At 31.7% G+C, this 21134-nt stretch overlaps 1 protein-coding gene across 3 annotated transcripts in view; it reads right to left on the bottom strand.

The window, feature by feature from the left end:
* LOC113516060 (transcription factor GAGA-like) overlaps positions 1–21134 on the bottom strand; it is a 48217-nt gene that overhangs the window by 16488 nt on the left and 10595 nt on the right. For all 3 annotated transcript variants that reach the window (XM_031908759.2, XM_026900404.3, XM_031908760.2), the window contains exons 4-7: positions 17876–18065; positions 16453–16662; positions 2710–2823; positions 743–860 (exon numbers count right to left, since the gene is read on the bottom strand). In XM_031908759.2, the coding sequence (XP_031764619.1) occupies positions 743–860; positions 2710–2823; positions 16453–16662; positions 17876–18065 (632 nt within the window). The remainder of the gene's footprint in view (positions 1–742; positions 861–2709; positions 2824–16452; positions 16663–17875; positions 18066–21134) is intronic.

Here is a 21134-nt window from a genome sequence, read left to right as displayed (position 1 = left end):
ACACTATCAAGTATTAAGCAAGTACACTATCAAATATCTACAGATAAATTATATCAATTTTCAAAACTAGTGCGCACTTTAAATATTAATAAAAAATTACATTGTCTTGTATAGAATTCTTTATTATTACCATGTATTTGTTACTAAGACATCTTTATATAAAAAAAAAAATTATACATCTGCATTATTTGTTGCTTCAACTCGAGGGATGGAATAGTTTACAACAACAACAAGGACATTTCTTGCCCGCCGAATGTGTGGGCGGGCGAGGTAGGGGCCTCGGGGTGTACCCCACTACCCCGGCTTCAACTCCGGAGGCGATAACCTCCGGGTCACTTGGTTTCTTCAGCCGGCATACACTGATGGTCTGTGTATGCCGGCGTGGTGTCTTCATTCTTGTAGGCTTCTTTCTTCGCTCTTAATTGTGTTATATATTGTTTTTTTTTTTAAATAGTTTCTATCAAATAAATGAACCCAATAGGTGGCAGTAGAGGGCAAAACAACGTTTTAGCACGTCAACTACGGATAGTGGCGTATTTAAGATTATCTTCCAGTGAAAGATATTTCGGATTGTGAGACCTTGACTATATAAACATCTATATTCAGGACAATGTCTGTATAGTTTGAGTTTTTATCTATGTCTTTAAAAAGAAAAAAATCTAATCATAGTACAAACTGTTTAGTTCGATACTAGATGGCGCTGTATATTTATATTTTTTATATATATGAAATAAAAAAGTACCTGAGATCACAAACATCGCAAACGTGCGGGCGTCCCTCCTGCGAGTCATTAGCGGCTGAGTCGGACACCGAACCACTGGAGTCTGTTTCCTCATCGTCATCCATTCCTTTGCCTTTCTCTGTAATAGATATACGTTTTATCTATCTATATTTATACTTTATGCTACTGTATTTCTCTTGAATTGTTAATATGTCATTGTTTATTTTTATGTTTGTGGTGCAATAAAGGTTTAAGTAAATAAATATACTATACTATGAACTTCTCAAGGAGAGTTACGTCAAGCAGGCCGGTCTTAAAACCAAAAGCCGAAACCTTATATTATACTAGCGGCCCATCCCGGCGTGGCATGGGTAGACATTTTTAAATTTAAAAAAATGGCCATTAAGGCTGCACACGTGACGGAAGCTTAAAAATGGAGTAACTTCTCTCGTTTTCCCAATATTTCCCTTCCACTGCTCTGCTCCTATATAACTCCTATATAACCTGCCCAGGAGTATGAAGAATAATTGTACCAAGTTTCGTTAAAATCCGTCAAGTAGTTTTTGTTTCTATAACGAACATACAGACAGATACAAAAATTTTACTGATTGCATTTTTGGCATCAGTATCGATCACTAATCACCCCCTGATATTTATTTTGAACATATATTTCATGTACAGAATTGACCTCTCTACAGATTTATTATAAGCATAGATGAATAAAAATATGCTATGCCAACCCGAAGAAATCGGAATAAGGATATGAAGATGATGACTATGAACACGGAAGGGGGTGTCGATGACGAATAATTCTAGCACACTCGAGATTCTGTTGCCAAGCAGTTGCGCTTGCATGGCTGTTTAGACTTGTAGTAATGGAATTGCACATTATGGAGACGTAACACCCTTCCTCAGGAATGACAATACTCGAGGAGTCCATGGGTGTAACAGTGTATTTTGGAATGTCTATACCTGTGTTTCGTTTACTTATATTTTATTTTTTACCAAATTACTATTTAAGTATATAATTATGTATTATTTTAGCTGTTTGTTTGTCTTAAATAAATAAATAAAAATAAATAAATAAAATACCTACAGATCCATTGTCCAACAGGTAAACCGTTATATTTTTAGAACTTCTTTAGAATTACTTACTGGGTTTCGCTTAGTATACTCAATACAATGATAACTGTAATATATTTTTTAATGAAATCCAAGTTAAGATGTATTAAGGTTTCGTTTATAACATGTTCTAATGTTTATACATAACACAGACAACAGAATTTACAATTTCTTAGTTTTACTGTGTACATGAAGAGTCTTACAGTCGCATTTGAAAATATGAATACTTTCCAATATATAGTTTGCGCCTAAACAAAGATTTAATGTACGGAATATATAATAAACAATATATATATATATATATATATATATATATATATATATGAGAATTGACAAAAGAGCTTCCATAATTTATACTTCATGCCGTATTAATTTATAATGGTACGACAGCTAAATTAATATACTAGTGATGAGTAGATATTATTAGTCGTAATTAGGTAACATATTTCAAGATATCGATTCATTTTTATTGTTAAAATAAAAGTAGTGTATATTGTAACTTGAATAAACAGATTTTTTTTTTTAAATCGTTCTGTGTTAAAAAAGTAAAATTATGAGAAAATAAAACGTTAAATTCGAACGTGGTGAGATTAGATTTTTTATAATAATTGTGTAAATCAAAGAGGGTTGACGACAGGCAGGCGACCGGTCGCAAAACTAAAAGCCAAATCTTTTAGTAATATGGATAAAACCATATTACGCCGACCCTAAATAATAATTGGGATAAGGGTAGGAAGATGATGAAGATGATGATGAATAGTGTAAATTGGATGGACCCAGACTCTATACTACATGTTTTTTAAATCTTTTTCTACATTGAAAATATTGTAAATATTTTAAACATGTTAATCCAATTGGATATTTACCATCAGAGTCATCGTGTTCGTTATTGGAAGGTTTCTGTAAAACAGCCAATTGAACAACCTTGATACCGCCTGTCTTCGTCTCCATTTCAGATTTCGACTCATTAATGGCTGGACCTAAAATATAAAAATAAAAAAATAACAACATATATTTATAGCATGGGAAAAATTTTAAAAGGCCTAACAACACTTAACACATTTGCAAGAGCTGTTACAATTAACATCATCATCATTATTCACAAGCCCAAGAACTGAAGCGATTTTGATAATTCCTTTTAAAAGGTTGTATCAAAATCGGTAACAAGAAGCATACTGTTTTTTTTTATTGTTCTATACTAGTTTTGTCACAATTGAATCTGCTGTTTTTTGTGAGGCAAAATGTACTTGTGGACAGAATAACGTCATCTGATTGTACAGTTATAATTACGAGGATATTTTTTATCAAAGCGGTAAATGATACAAGTCCACTTTTTATAGAAAACTTATAATGTCAAAAACCAGTGGCAGAGAATGTTTTTTTTTTCATTGTTTATCAAAGGAAATTTGCAGGTCTGTACAGAAACCACAAAAGTGACTAGCAGCCCCTTTATTCCCCCCCCCCCCCCTACATTTGTTTCTTTTTCTTTTATTAATATAATACAGAAAACATAACTGTTACAATTACTTGTCCAGAGCTACGAATCACCACCTTTGTTACGAAGCCATGTTTACACAAGACGAATGTTTTTTTCTCCCCCTCAATATAATAAAGGTTGAATGCTACGATGATACAATGATCGATGCAGAGTTAAAATAAATAAACACAATGTGGCCCACAAAGTTTTACAGCAATCAAACGTGATTGTGCGAAATTGCCGTGAAAGGAAATTATAGTAAATTATTATCTTGGGATGCATTGTTGTTGGAAAATAGACTGATACTTCCATGATAATGCATTATAATGGATAATTATGTCGATTATTGCTATTACTTTATATGTATATATAATTCATTTTTATTGCTGTACATTGTTAAAAACTGTAAAAACGATCCGTTTAATACTGCAAGATTTTATCTATCAGTGAAACAGAAGCAAAATTATGTACGAGCGGTATACATTTGTTTTAAAGTTTGTATACTTATGCTGCATACACACTGACTGGATGGATTTTATTGCTTATCGTCGTTTCTTTGGTTTAGTATCTTTTGTGCGGACGATTTAGCGAACGCCACAACGAATATTCGTTAACATTTGCCGGTAATGTTGTATAAACGAAATAATGGTTGAAGATAAGTTTTTGTACAGAATATGAATGCAAAATGTCATCAAATATGATTATCATCAGTATTAACATACAAAACAATTGTATTGAATCGACCGAATGCAACTGAAAGGTCACAGAAAGGAAACGCTCATTTGAGGATAAAAAAGAAATGAAACAACGATGAATTATCTCTGTTGTCGATATTTATTTAAATTGTATTTATTTAGAAGTTATAGCATTAAAGTTCGTGTAATTTGACGATTTCATGTCTCAAGGATTATTTGTGGTCGCTTACGATGCCATTTCAAAGGAGTTAGTTACCTTTCGAGAACGCTAAGGTTGTGGCGAAATGACAAGTTCTCAAAAAGCATGTAAAAATGTTTTTTTCAGGGTCATCAACGCGTTTGTGATATTGTAAATCTACTTGACTCAAAAAATTTCGATTGCCATTATCTACTAATTTATATAATATTAGACGGATATTATTTATTACTTTTGTTACGCCGGTGTGTAAACAACATTAAATAATTAGAAGATAGTGCCTAAAGATAATATAATTAATGTAGTTATGTATGTAATTAATATCTATATCTATAATATGTTTAGACGCATTAAGATTATAGTACCGTCCGTGAAGTGACGCGAAAATGATTTTTTCTATAAAGAGAATAATTAAAAATTTATAATTCATTTAGTTGTACATTTTAGGAAAAAAAAGTCGACATATCACACAATATGTTTGCTCTTTACCCATGTAGTAGCTATACTTTGTTGTAAGTTTCGTTTAAAATAAAAATGTAAACTATTAAAAACTGCTATAAAAAAGAAAGAAATTAAACTAACAATCTATGAAAATTGTATATTATACAAGTTACTAACCAAAACCAGTGGGTTTGTCTACAATAATCAGGATAGAAAATCAGAGTGTCTACTTGCAAAATTCAAATGTAAGAAGTTTAACAATCAATCTACATAAATGTATATTTATAATGTTAAAAGGACTATTACAAAACGACAATTCCCAAATTTAGGTTACGCACATTGAGTTGCGCAGCGAAATTTATACTATTTTACATGTTATTACTGTTTATTTTTTTTTTGTACAAATTTACAATTATTTTTTTATTATGTTAATTTACAACTGTATTTATTATTGAAAAAAAAATCTAGTATTCATGAGAAATTTTAAAATTATTCCGGCAAGATTTGTTGTGTTCAATTGAGATGAATTTACTCGAGTATTTGATTGAAAATAAAAAAAAAATTATAGTCTTAATTTAGGGAATAATTACCAAGTTTTAATAATGATACCATACCAACTTTATATTAGTTTTTTAACAAACGACGATCCAAACTTCTACGTCACAACTTTTAATAAACGGTTTTTGAAATTAGAAAGAAATTAGTAAATAATAATGAGCAAAGTAAAAATTAAGAACGTTATCTTTAGGATAAGTTGGCGTTGCTATTCTTACTTTGATGCTATATTTACTTATTATATATAAAGAATATTTTGTTGCTATATATTCATTATCTATAATTCTTTATCTATATTTTTTGGAATATAACTTTCTTAGATTATATAGATAGAGTGTCTCCATACAAATGCTTCGAGAAAATCGGGTCAACTTGTTTATACAATTTTGCGTGATAAATAGATATGAGTGATTCCTTTATAACTTCTATATTTATTTTGTGTTATAATTTTTGCATCTTTTAAATGCGTAAATACTCATTTTATTTATTAAATAATACGTCAAGATACACTGTATACATAAGTATATAGAACACTGATAAAAAAGCGATTCAGTTAATTTCACAATTAGCTGACAAAAATTTCATACGTTTTTGAGGTTCGAGACTCTTCTATATAATCTAAGATTAGTGTAGATTTCTTTTGATCGACGTGTACAGTTAATTTCAGTTTACTACCTACATAAACTTCCACTATTGTATTAAATATGTTTCCGTCCGTCTATTTTTTTTTATAACTATAATGTAACTATATTTTTTAAAGACTGTTTGTGCCAAAATATTTGAAAATAGAAATCCATCTATATAATTCTAATATCAAAATATATACCAAACCCTTAATTGTTTAGAACCAGAACCCCCCAAAAAAGGCCTTTTAAAGGTTTCTTTTTATACATTGATTTATTTATTAATCTAATTACATTGTGCCCTCAGCTAGTATTTTAATCCAACTATGTTTATAGGCGGAATTTAATTATAATTAATTATAAATTACATTTTCCTTTATCATATTAAGTAGACATAGTGTAAAATTCGAATAGAAACCAAAGATTTTATAATTTGTGATTCATAATTGAATTAATTACTAAAAACTGGCATGTAACAAAAAACGTTAATTGGGCTAATATTCTAAAATAAATTTAATTGTAGAATAAGAAATGATTTTTTGTATTTCAATGTATATAATTTCTTTATACATATTTTTTTTAATCGTGCAAAAATTTTATAGGCAAGGACATGCCAGATGACTTTTTATATTGTAAAAATATACTAGTTTAATAGGTATTTGTTTCTTCTCTTGTAGCAGTACTAAATTAGAAATATTTATAAGAACAAATTTATTTTTTAAATCAGACAGGTCCGTTGGCGTTCATAGGCTATCGTTAATGTTTATCATTATCGTGGTAATTTAAGAAAAATCACTTTACAACATAGTTTTTTATTTAACTGATGTTTTTGCCTAACTTATAAATTTTATAACCATTCTCAAATAAGATTCTGTTCTACAAAAAAAACCACTTCAATTATAACAAAACCAGTTATTTACATTTAAAAACTAAACTCTTAAACCAATTGTGAAAAAATTTCTATAGGACTAATCGGAAAGTATATCTTTTCAGATAAAAGAATAATTTTCCAAATCAGTTCATAACTGACAGAGTTATAAAGTAACAAACATAACAAATATACTAATTAATAAACATAATAATAGTGAGAACCTCCTCCTTTTTTGAAGTTGGTTGAAAATAACAACCCATATACCATATATATATGTTATTAATACTCTTTTCTTATCATCACTTTAGCCGTACGCCATATTTATTTTTATTAAGCTTAAAAACAATTGTATTGTAAAACAAAGCTTTCCGTGAATAGTCCGCAATAAAATTATTTCAAGGCCTTCTGCGTACTGCCGCTGCTAAAGCGCCCCATTGAACGATAAAATTTAATAAAAAATAAAATAAACCCGCGCCAAGGCACCGAAGCCATACGGCCATACCTACTTTACGATTGACCGGTTTTTAACTAGACGCTTGAAATTTACTTATACGTTTAATAAGCAATAATAAATAAAATAGAGATATATTAATATTTAATTGAAAACTAGATACATTTACATAACTCATTTACATATTAAATGTATCAAATTTTTGCATATGTTATTCATAATATGCCAACATTAATATGGTTGTAGAACATTTTATTTAAGAATAATAATATCGCGACGTTTGATATTTCGATGGACAATGAGTGTTTTTTTTTTTTTACGAAGATATCTAATTACTTATATAATTGTAGATACATAGCCTTATATATATTTTTCGATGATTAATATTATGTATATTATATATTGGACACAAAAAAAAATAAATTAACGGACCACCCCGATCTTAAACGTACGTTCTAAATAAAAGAAAGAAAAAAAAACGAGTTTCTGAGAATCTTCAAAAGGATTTTTACCTGCACAATTTATAAACACATTAAAAAAAATAATGTAATATTTCTGGCTTGCCATACCATTAATACGGCACATCGAAATAACAAGTTATTTTTATATTTAATAAGTTTATTTTATGGTTAATAATTATTTACGTGAATATTTCGGAATAAAAAAACATAGTTTCAAAAAGGAATTAGTTTGTATAGAGGATTATTTTTACTAGCGATACGCTATGGCTTCACACGGCTTTTTTTAAATACAATACAGTCATGTTACTCTCTGTTAATGTAGGTTTCTGTAGGTGAAAGGATTTTAAAATCAGTTGAGTAGTTTTTGTTCTTATACATTACAAAAATACAATAAAATCTTTTCATTTAGGGGGGAAAGGGATTGTTAGTAATGGAGACTGAGAATCCTATTGCTAGCAATACACCCAACCAGGTTGACCTCTCCCGGTTCTCCCTGGAAACTATCATGGTTAATTCCTGATGAATTCATCATGATGGGCTAACTGGCCTGTTTTCATTCTCGTTTATCACCCTTCACTGGTGCTCCGCCAGCGTATCCCGTTAGCGCAGGCGGGGTTACCATACCATTTTCACCAATTAAAAAAAATCTTGTCATTTAATAATATTAGTTTAGATAATAAGTAACTGTAACGTGCATCTTTTTTCAGGTGAATTAGGATAAAAATTATTCTATGTGTTATTCTTGGATGTTTACCAAATTTTACTAAACTCCGTTCAGCAGTTTAAATGTTTGTGCAACAAACATCTTTACACACTTCCATATTTATATTGATATAATAATAACAGTGTAATAAAAGACACATTCATACATGAACAAATATACTTAAAATATATCGTTGTATATTTACAATAAGCAATGATAGAATTGACAAGAGAATGTGACAAAGTTCCGAAAATCCTAAGTATAAAATCTCTAAAGTTAATCTTTTTATATGTATTTGATTTATTAATGTCCGCCTTTTTTTATGCCGTCTTCGTGTATACAGGGTGAAAAAATATCGGGTACTTCCAGCAACATTAATACATATGCAAAGCTCTGAATTTTTTTAACATATTTCTATTTTTTTTTTATACGACCGAGATAGTAAACAAGGATACGGTTCACCTGATGCAGCCTGCGGACCGGGTGCCTTACGGGGAGAGGTATTTTTAATGAGCGATCGCACCTCGTCGAGAGTGACGGGGGAGAGTGATGCTGTGGGTGGGATCGACGCGATCCGCTCCACCTCGGATTCGACCTCCTCTAGATGACCGACTGGCACCGGGAGGGTGCTTGGGGAGCATTGAGTTTCGAGGCTGTCAGCCAGGCATTCGGCTTTGTCCTTGTCGAATAGGGCTAGGGTGTTGTCGGATTGGACCAGTGGCGGCAGGTCCGAGAGGTCTTGGTCGGTTTTGAGAGATTTGGCAATGCGCCAGTACGCGGTGTGGCTGGGGGTGAGCTCCCTAGTGAAGTCATCCCATCTGTCTTTCTGTAATTCCGCTATGCGATGCTTTACTTCTCGCTGTAAAGCTCGCAGGCGGACCCGGTTTTGGTTGGAGGGGTAGCGATCATAATGTCGCGTAGCGGCGTTCTTTGCGCGCAGCAGAGCCCTTACGTCATCAGGCAGTTTCCATCTACGGTCTGCCCCGTAAGGCACCCGGTGCCGAGTGCAGATGCAGATGGGGTTACCATTCCATTTTTCATCCATAAAAAAATAACACTCCCAGAATTAAGACATATCTAAACGACACTCCATTTTGCTGTTTGTGTCTACATAGTTGCATCAATGGTGTAAACATACATTCACATACATACACTCTATAAATATTAACCTCTTTTCTTTGGCAATCGGGTAAAACACGATATTATGTAGGTATCTCTATCTACTTGTACCACAATTTTAATAAAAGCCCACAAATGAGTCGTGAATATTTACGAGCAAAGTTGCATTAAAAATTGTTTTTATTATTTTTATTACATTTTTAGAATTGTATGGCTCGGAGAGGGGAGTTTATGGCGTGTTATACAACGCTTTTAATTGCGGCTTTGTTTTATACGTGTTACAATAAAAATAATGTAATAATAGTTTGTATGCTGGAAACATTGTATTTTGAACAAGCAATTGAATGTAAACAGACAGAAGTTACTATGTATTAAAAGTAGATTTTGAACCACAAAAAAATTACCAATTTCAATCGTGGCAAAGGTCAATTAAATATAATGAACTATAAACTGGTTATTTTGATTTAAAACTAAAGTACCTTGTGTTTCATTAAAATAAAACAAAATCGATTTTCAAATTACAGAGTTTTGAGGTAAAAAAAAAAAACTATACAACAAAATTGAAAAACTCCTTCTTTATTGAAGTCTGTTAAAAATAATGTCATCATCATCAGTCAGTAGTTGCCACACTTTCTAGTTGGTTGGCAATTGCAGTTAGGATTTTGGTAACGTTTTAAGTGGGACGCTGCTGCCCATTCCTCGACCATTAAGTTTCCTTAGTCGCCTCGTACGACACCCATGGAAAAAGAAGAGCTGGCCCATTCTATGCCAGAACTATACGGTAAAAACTACCTTATGTATTCAAATAAAAAAATTCCAAATCGGTTTATAAATGAGGGAGTTATGAGATAAAAAATACAAAAGAATTGAGAATCTCCTCTTTTATTGAAGTCGGTTAAAAATAATGTATTTTGTATAAAAAAAAATATTCCGGATTCGGCGCCACCTGGCCTCTATTGATCTATATACATATCTATACACCTACGCATATAAATACAAGTGGCGATATACTGGCACGCAGTATGGGCCATCCGTAGTCCATTCAATTTGATATTTAATCCGTATGTATTAATATAAATTGTATTACGATAATAAAAAGATAATTTATATCAATAAATCTATAAATATATTATATATTTAACAGTGATGTACGCTTCGTGACATTTCCGTGATAATAATCAAAATACATTGGAAAACTCGAGCGGTCTTACTACAAAAACAATTTAAAACACTGCGTATTTAAAAAGTTTAACAAAAAGAATTTAATCACTTATTATTTAGTCGGTATAATAATTTTTATTTGTCTGTATTTGTATGGTATAATAATGTAGCATTTCGTCCACTACTTCGTAGGTATTGTATGTACGTACGTCTGTTTTCAGAAGTAGGATAACCAATGAAATAGATCCCCACTTATCATCAAGTACTAAATATCAAAATAAAACACATCACATTTTAAGTTAGACCTTTAGGAACACCTGTGAAAACCGCATCTTTTGGCGCAACAGTTTTTACGTGATGCCGTAGCAAACATACAGACAAAATTCCTAAAATTTTCTGGTTTGGCGTTTCTTATATTTTTATTTTATGTTATATTTTATATATTTACACTTAAATTACACCGATAAAAAATAATAAATACAAAAATTTTTAATGAGAAGCGATATAATCTCTTTTAGACAACTTTTTGGTAAAGGACATTGAGAAAAAAGACAAACGGTAAGTAGGTGGCGCACTACTACATATTAAAATACACACACATACACACACACGCACACGCACGCACGCACGCACGCAAACATACGCACAAATCATAATATATATATATATATATATATATATATATATAAAGACGATTATAATTATTGGACTTTTAAAAAATATTTTCACCTAATGTATGTACCCATTCAAGCAATAAATTATTTGAAAAAAAAAAAATTAATTTAAAATGACTCTAAATAAATTTTTAATGAGACAGACTTTCTTTTGTTTAGACATAAACAGATTTTAGATACGTAGATTTAATGACGTCAAACATTAAAAAAATATGTCTTGCCGTGCAAGTAACTCAATGGTATTGTCTGGAAATTACCATCTCAACAAAACACAGTATATTGTCTTTTTTTATTTATTTAAACAGTTCCATTCAGACATTCCTGGCACAGAGTAATGAACGCACGTTTAAGCCATATCTTAGGTTTAAATTGTGCTTGTACATAGCCACTTATGGACATAGTTACTAACGAATTCACAGACACTTATGTAAATATAAACGATTATTATTACTATTTTTTATTAATATTATAGAAAGGAAGAAGAAAGAAGGATATATTTTTATTAAAGTAAATTTAGATTTAAACATTTTTTAATAGTATTTTTTTCACTACCGCACATTCGGTACGCAATTTCAGCCAAGAAGAACGGGCAAGAAACTGCTGTTGCTTTTTTAATGAATTTGTATGAATTCAAACTACTAATCTCACTCACATATAAATGTGAAAGTGAGTTTGTTTGTTTGCTACTTCATAGTGCCTTAACGGTTTAAACAATCGCTATGAAATTTGGTATACACGTACACTATATGGGACGGAGAAGACAACTTTGAACAACTTTTTATTCCAGTCAGCTAACATATACCTGTCACCCGGACAAAGCCGCGGGTAAAAGCTAGTAATTATTTACTACTTAAATTTATAAACGAAATCGCGTAACATAGTCGCAAAAAATTCAGACTAATTGAAGGCCTTCTTTTTAAAGTCCCTTAAAAATAACTTTTTCCCTTTAAAACAAATCACTTTTACTCAACTTACACGTGCTTACAGTTCTTTTGTTACGTAATTTTAGATACAATATAAACAGTGGGGTGAAAAAAGATTTACTACAGTAAAGGGGTAGATAAAACAGGTGTCCAAATAAGCACGTAGGTTGTAATTTTAACTTTAAGACTTTCTGACTAGATGTTTTATCTATACTAACATTATAAAAAGGTAAAGTTTGTGAGGCTGGATGTTCGGGGTAATCTCCGGTACTAAGATCCTATTTTGAAAATTCTTTCACTTATTAAAAAGGTATATTATTCCTGATTGCTATAGGCTACTTTTTCTTTTAGTAAATATATATTTTTAATAATAAATTGCAATAAATGTAATTGAAGTCGGCAAAAATTCTATATTGAAATATAGGAATAAAGATATTCATTACTTTTAGATTTACAAAAAAAATTGGCGACACCATACATCGAAGTTTAATATTTCATACAAAAACATGGTTTTTATGTTAAAGTTAAGATAAATTTTACAAAATATGAATTACTTTTAGATTTACAAAAAAGTTGTTTTTTTTTTTTTGTAAATCTAAAAGTAGTGTGTCTAAAAGTAAGTCTAAAAGTAAAGTGTTCAGACAAAAACATGGTTTTTATGTTAAAAGTAAAATAAATTTTGCAAGACGTTCTATTTATAATGTTAGAAAATATGCCTGCAACCTGTTAACAATCACCAACATCAACTGTTGTCCCCAAATTGAAAGACGTTTTCACTGTTGTGTTCCTGAAGGCCTAACTTAACAACTGGTGCATTTTTTATTTCGTTATGTCATTTTAAGTAGTGGTTTATTTCTGTAATCCGCGCATATGAAGTAGGCAAAGAGCTAGTGTTAAATAAAACAAAATACTATATAATTAGGTACTATAATGTTTAATTATATATATATATAATAAAAATCAACAATACATGATGTCACCAAAGGGAGACTTTGTGCAAAAGTCGTTTTCTTGGGTACCTCTGTCCCATTCGTGTTTCAACCGTGAAGCAGTTGTGTTTGCATGGCTGTGTTTCGGTTTGAAGGGTGGAATATGGCGTGAATTTACAGGGTACAAAGGAGTAACACCTGAGTCATCAGGAATGGCAACGCATGGGGGGTATCATGGGCAAAACAGTATACTCTGTTATGTCCATGGTACTGCTCATGTCTATAGGCGACGGTTACCACTTTCCATCAGGTGGGCCGTCAGCTTGTTTGCTATTCTAAGTTGTATAAAAAAAGTCGAATAACATCAACCGTAGTGTTTATTACTCCCAGCAATAAAAATTATTAGTATAAAAATATTTTATAGGGTAGATAATTTATTAACTCAAGAACGATATAATTATTGTCTATTTTATAGCAAATTTAGAATTATTTCTTAGCTCAACATATAAGACTAGCGATCCGGTCCAGCTTCACACAGGTAAATATTTTTTTTTTAAATGATATAAAGCTTATTTTACTAGTCAATAATGTCACTTCCTATAGGTGAAAGAATTTTTAAAGTCGGTTGCGTACTTTAAGTTTATACATTACAAACAAACAAACAACCCTTTTCGCTTTATAACTTAGGTAACGTTTATTATAAAAATGTCAAACGTCGCAAAGTGTTTTGTTTTTTCTTTTGCGCCACATTCTAAATTTGAATAAAATTTACAAAAGACTGGAATAGACAAAATAGATTTATTTATGACTTAAGTTTTTAGAAATAAGAAGACCAGTATAGACCCTATTAATATGAAAAATGTGAAAGTTTGTAACGATGGATGGGTTTTTGTTTATCTTTAATGCAAAAACTATTGAACGGATTTTAATGAAATTTAGTATATAGGTAGGTTATATCCTAACTTAGCACATGGAATACTTTATATACTTATTCACGCAGGGGAATCCGCGGGTTACAGCTAGTATAAAATAATTTATACATTTTATTATTATAATTATTTACTTTTTTTTATACAACTTAGAATGGCAAACAAGCTGACGGCCCACCTGATGGAAAGTGGTAACCGTCGCCTATAGACATGAGCAGTACCATGGACATAACAGAGTATACTGTTTCGCCCATGATACCCCCCATACGTTGCCATTCCTGAGGACTCAGGTGTTATTCCTCTGTACCCAGTAAATTCACGCCATATCTCACCCTTCAAACCGAAACACAGCCATGCAAACACAACTGCTTCACGGTTGAAATACGAATGGGACAGAGGTACCCAAGCAATCGACTTTTGTACAAAGTCTCCCTCTGGTAAATTACTAATGCGTAACAGTGCATTAATAGTTTAATTGTAAGTTGTACTAGATATGATTCAAATTGGATAGTGCAATAACCCTATTCTATTTATTGAGAAGATATCTGTCTAATTCCCGGACAAAATATTTAATAGGTACATATTGACATTGCTTTGAGCAAAAGAGTTCATAGAACGCCATTGAAAATTATTTATTCCTATATTCTTCTTGAATAAACAATTTTTTTATTAAAATAAATTAATGCTAAAATATATTAACTTCAAATTAAATGTATGTATATGAACATTTTATTGAAAATGACAAAAATTTTTTTTAAATAACAAATCAATTCTAATGCTAATAAAAAATTGAGTACCTTTGTCCCACTCGTTTAAATGTTAACGCATGAGGGGTACCATAGACATTGCATTCTGTGATGTTCACGGCGCTGTTTATATTTATAGGCCATAGTTATCCTGTTACAAGGTGGACTGACAGCTTGTTTTGCGATTCTAGGTATAAAAAAATGTAATTATTTTGTATCAGCATTTCAGCTATTAACTGTCCACTGCTCAACATAAGCCATTCCCATAAGGGGAGTTTCGCCAGTAGTTGCCACGCTTGGCAGGCGAGTTGGAAACCGCAGTTAGGCTTTTAGAGATATTTTAAGAGGGACGCTGCTGCCCATCCTTCTACCATTAAGTCGCCTCTTTTAAAATCTATAGGAAAGGAAAAGGTGGCCTATTCTATGCCAGGACCACACGGACACTTTTACACAATTATTCTGTATATAATTAATTTAGACCATAATGGTAGGAGTTTATAGAAAATATTTAGTTGTCTAACTTGAAATATGTATCGAAGCTATACAAATCTGCGAATAGAACCAAGGTGACACACCTAAGTCCCATATAAAGTAGCGGCTCTCAATAGCCGGTAGCTGGCTGCAAACTGTATGTAAGCAATGAAGGGCGTATGAATAAGACCGTATGGGGAATCAGTCTCGCCTCGCGCACTCTTTCAAAATTCCGTTGTCGATTTTTTTAACGAACCCAAAGATCTCTAATAGGCCACACTGGATTCATTTCACGCACTCATTTTATTTAATAAAATGTAGTGCGTGAAATGATTTTTATGGCAGAATTTTCATGTAACATATCCTGCTTTACCATATATTTTAATTATAACAATAAACGTTTATTTGTAAGCTCCTGTTGCGTATAAAATCTAATAGATAAAAACAGAAAAATAATACTTCAACTGTGACAAAACCAGTGATAAAATTACTATGGGACCAATCTGTAAGTTACGAAGTTACGTACCTCGTAACTTCGTAACAAATATAAAAAAAAAAATTAATTAAGAACCTCCTTTTTTGGAAAACGGTTAGCAATGTAATTTTACACCATCATCATACAACAATTCTCCATCCATCTTTATCAAAGATAATAAAAAAAGTGAAACAAGAAAATAGAGCCTATTCGTCGTGTATGGTCAAAGGCAGGTCTTGTCAAAAAAGCCCGCGAAATTTAATTAGTATTCTCACCATCGATCACTAATGACTGGATTCATAATCACCTGATAATTCTAAGCAAATAATGTCCCAAAGTTGACCAACTGTGACAAGGACAAACATATTTGGATGACAATGTTAAACAAAAAACGCGATAAGCAAAAGAACATTTAGGTACTGTTTTATTAAGGACTAGTAACCCGCCCCGGCTTCATATGGATAGATAGCTAAATTCAGAATTTTTTTGAAAATCAAATAAAGCCCATAATACTCGACAATATAGCTTATAATGTAGCTTTCATTAGATAAAAGAATATTTAAAGTAGGTCAAGAATTTTTTTCATTACAGACAAAAATAAATTTTTTCCTCTTTATAATATTAGTTTAGATAATATTTTAAAAGCTGATTGTGAATCTAGTTATTACTGATCTAAGATGTCCGTTAATACTTGCAGAGAAAAACTCACCCGGCGAAGTGATCTTGTTGGGGCGCTCTTCAGTCTTACTATCGTCTTGGAAGCGAACAGTCATTGGTTTCTTCTTAATCCGCATCTTCTCGTCCTCCGGGGAGAGAATTGAGACGCGCTTCTTGGGGCGGTCGTCTTCTGGCTCACGTTTGAGCTCCGCTGATGAGGACGTGGCGGAGGCCGCCGCTGCCGCGGCCGCTGCGGCTGCCGCTGTATGTAGAACAATAGTTTTAGAACTACTGGACTCTAAGTACTAAAACTTTCTATAACTCTAAGTCTTAGAAGGCATTTGATGCACCTTGGAACCTGACGTTCCGACTGATAGAAAGGGCCCATCATCGTATTTAGACATGAACAGCACCATGAACGCTGCAGGATACATTGTATCGTGAGATATTATTTGAAACATGACTATACGAACATAGCGATTTGGTGGCAGTAATATTTTGTAGACGACTTTTGGACAGACTACTTTTTTTAATTTTTATTTTTATACAATTTAGAATGGCAAACAAGCTGACGGCCCACCTGATGGAAAGTGGTAACCGTCGCTTATAGACATGAGCAGTACCATGAACATAACAGAGTATACTGTTTCGCCCATGATATCCCCATGCGTTGCCATTTCTGAGGACTCGTGTGTTATTCCTCTGTACCCAGTAAACGCCATATCCTAGCCTTCAAACTGAAACACAGCCATGCAAATACAATTGCTTCACGATTGAAACACGAATGGGACAGAGGTACCCAAGCAATCGATTTTTCTACAAAGTCTCCCTCTGGTATTCATTTAGAAGTATTATAAAATTATCACGTCTAAAATTAAGTATATGTTTACAGTTGTAATAATAACAAATATGCATTTTTATGAACACTGTTAAAGGAAGAAGACGTATAAAACTGACTTTTGTGGTTTATATCGACTATCAAATTTAGTCAATAAACTGGAGATTCTTTAGATACTGTGCGCTGTGTTTGAAGGATGATATAAAGCAGATAATTTACTGGAAATTGGATATCCCAGTATCTTCATGTCGCAAGAGTAGGAAACTCTCGGTCTTCGAGTATACTTCTAATATTGAAAGGGTTCTAAGTTTCTGCGGTTGTTACCATCTGGTATGCCTTTTTTTTAATGGATGATAATGAAATGGTAATCCTGCCCGCGCTATCGGTATACACTGGCAGGGCACCAGTGAGAGACGACTAGTGAGGATAAAAGACAGGTCAGTTAGCCCATCGTGACAAATACACTAGAATTAACCACGATGGTTTCCAGGGTAAACCACATGGAGGTTAACCTGTTAGAGTATATTACTAGCAATGGGACAATAAACCGCCATTACTAACAGTCCCTTTTCCCCCATCTGGTATGCTGCATGCTTGATAAGTATCCTAGTTACAAAGAGGACCCAGATAATCTCACCTTGTTCGTGCTCAGTTTGGATGCTGGCGACAACTCTTTCCCCCCCACGGGCCGCGTGCCTCGCCTCCTCCATCTCCCTTGCAGCGGCCGCTAATATGTTATTAACAGCCGTGTGCGTGCCCGGCGTGTCATCGCGGCGACGTCTTCGTATCTCTTCAGCACGCATCATTGATTGTTGATACATATGAATCTGGGGAACATAGTTCAATTGTAGATTTTTGAATGAATGTGAATCGACCTGACCCGGGATTTAGATGAAATTTTTTTTCGGATCCACCTGGGGAACTAGATTGTTATTTCGGGTGAACGGAGAAAAGAGAATTTTGGGGCCTTATGTTTTAACCGACTTCAAAAAGAAGGAAGTTCCCAATTCATTTTTTTTCTTTTTATTGTCACCTCATAACTACGTCATAGTTAAACCGATTTGGAAAAATATTGTTTGGATCTGTATACTTACAGATTGGTCCCATAAAAAAATTAACAAAATATGTTCATTAGTTTATTTATTAAATTAAAATAACTCGCTTTGTCATAATTGAAGTAAATTGTTATTGTGAAACACAATTAAATTTATTAAACATATTGTGTTTATGATTAATATGGCAAGGTAATAAGCTTAAATATATTTTTTGGACAATTATAATATCCAGAAAATTGCCTATAACGAACAACTATTTGACATTCGATTTGTTAATATAAACATAGGATAATAATCGATAATTTTACTGATACTCTATTCGTATTTATTTAAATTTCATTCGTTTATTTTGTTTGTTTATACAAAATTATTTAGATGCTCTATTCGCAATAATCACTCTCATAAACGAAACATTACTTCATTGAAATTGACAAGAAATGCAACTGTAATAATGTATGTAACTACATCATGAGATGGATATATTTTTTTGTATGTTTTAATGTTTCATTGCTTAAAATACGTATTTAGCTATACTGATTGTTATATATGCGACGTAATGGATTTGTATTTTTTGTATTATTTGTGTTATTCTATAACTTTTTTTTTACTTCTCAATTCTGCATATATTATAACAAAAACTCTTTACAATCCAATTAAATACTTCGTCCCTATAATTTCAATATATCCGTTTATACTATATTTTCCGATATAAAAAAAAAAATACGACAAAAACGTATCACATTACAAATAATATAAATAGATAATGTACCCCTTTTATCAGATAACGTGATATTGAATTCAATATTGTATAACCGTTCGATTCTGGTGTTTTCGAATTTTAATCATTTTATAACTGAATAATATATTTTTACATAACATCGTACAAGATATCGCGATAATATTTAAATATGTGTGTACGTACGTCATTAAGTCATGAAAAATAACATTATCGTATAATAATTTTATTTTTAATTTTTATAGTCAAAGTTATCTCATTTCAATATTTATCTTGTAATTTAGTTATGTTTAATATATACATATAATGGGAGATAATATTTGCATACCTGCGGTGGACATATTATTATTAAAAAATAAATAATCTGCTCGACATTGGTCTGACGAAATATTTATAAGAGAAATAAAAAAAAAAAATTAAGCACACACAGTATTTAAGAAAATAAGATTTGTGTATGGACTATTTTAGATAAAATAATACTAACAATGAATAACCCTATGGTAGGCTGGCTGAAGACTGTTAAGTATATAAATAAACAAATACATAGAACGGAATACATAGAACGTACAGAACGGAACATTGAGAGGGAGCGCAAGAACATTAACGGTCTTAGCACAAAAACAAAATTAAAAGCTAGTCTATCTGTAAGTTTAACAAAACTCCATTATTTAGTCATTTGTTATTCTACGTGTCAAAAATCCATAAATTATCATAATACAGTATATTACTTTACATACTTTTTATTTTTAATAATACTTTTTTGTTACATTAAAAAAAAAACTTTGTGGTGCGATGGTAACTGTTGTAGTTACAAGAAAGCGTTCCTAAAACACTGCAACACAATTTATGCCAGTCGATCTTATTTCTTATAGGGATTAAAAGACCAGACCGACTGAATTTCAAGTATTCCGAATGTCAGAATACGTACAACATATTTTTACATAGTAACTATAATATTCAAACTTCTAGGAAGTCGAAGTACATTCGTATTACAAATTTTGGTAACACGTGTATATAAACATTTTAGATTTTTTTTTTTTAATAAAATATTAACGATTTATTAAAAAAAAAATTGACGCGTGTGATTTTTTGTGATAAATCCACCGAAAGATTTTAGACAGTAAGGTTAGTTGTTATATTTCTGTTAGAAAATAAACAGATTTGTTACATGTATTTCAAGTAATATATTTCGTATGTGGGACTCTGGGGACACTTTTTTATTCTTTATTCCTATGTATTCTCTGAGGTCCTATATGTACAAAATATGAGTCATTAAAACATCCACCATATTATATTCATAATATTCATTGTGTTTACAGTAGATAGTCACTCATCATAAAGACCTGCACAGATGACATACAATACTTGACATATGTTTTTGTCCGTCATGTTAAAATGCACACATTCGTGCATGTACGCGGCTTTAAAAAGAAAAAATATATTTTCTATGTATATGTAATTAAAAAAAAAAAAAAACATTCACTTTGACATCCCTCGTTTTTAAATCGGGTGATAAACAAATTTTATTTATTTTAGTAACGATAAACGTCAATTTTAAGGAGGCTAATTCTCAGCGTTGTCGAGTTGACCGCTTCAATCTCGAGAAGCATAGAAAATTGACGCTTCCGTTGTCGAGTCTTGTCGTTACGAATATGACGCCGTATGTTATTAAACATTAACCTATCACTTACAGAAACAACGTGTATATAAATGGAAATTAAAAAATTCTCTCTGCGTGAATTCGTATGCGAGACCAGAAGGCCTACCATGAAATGTTTTCCAACAGAGCCGAACTGAACACTACTTTTATGTTTAAATTACACAAAACAAATAGTTTAAAGTATGAAAATATTGTTCCTGTGAATTTTTATGGTAGGATTTATGACGAACGAAATGTTAAGTCCTATTTACTAGGGCACATTTGGTATGAACAAAAAAACTAAATACGAGTTCAAAAATCCAGTCTTGTCTTGTTCTTTCTCGTGCAATTGCTAATCAAAACGATTCTATCGATAGATTCGTTTGACACTTCTATAGAGGGGCATCTAAACAAATAGGTTATATCTATCTCCAACACCAAATACTATATATACTATATCTTTATA

The sequence above is a fragment of the Galleria mellonella genome, unplaced genomic scaffold (genome assembly GCF_026898425.1).
Source record: "Galleria mellonella isolate WM207_F2 unplaced genomic scaffold, CSIRO_AGI_GalMel_v1 utg266, whole genome shotgun sequence".
Taxonomy (NCBI): domain Eukaryota; kingdom Metazoa; phylum Arthropoda; class Insecta; order Lepidoptera; family Pyralidae; genus Galleria; species Galleria mellonella.
This window is presented reverse-complemented; position numbering and strand designations above follow the sequence as displayed.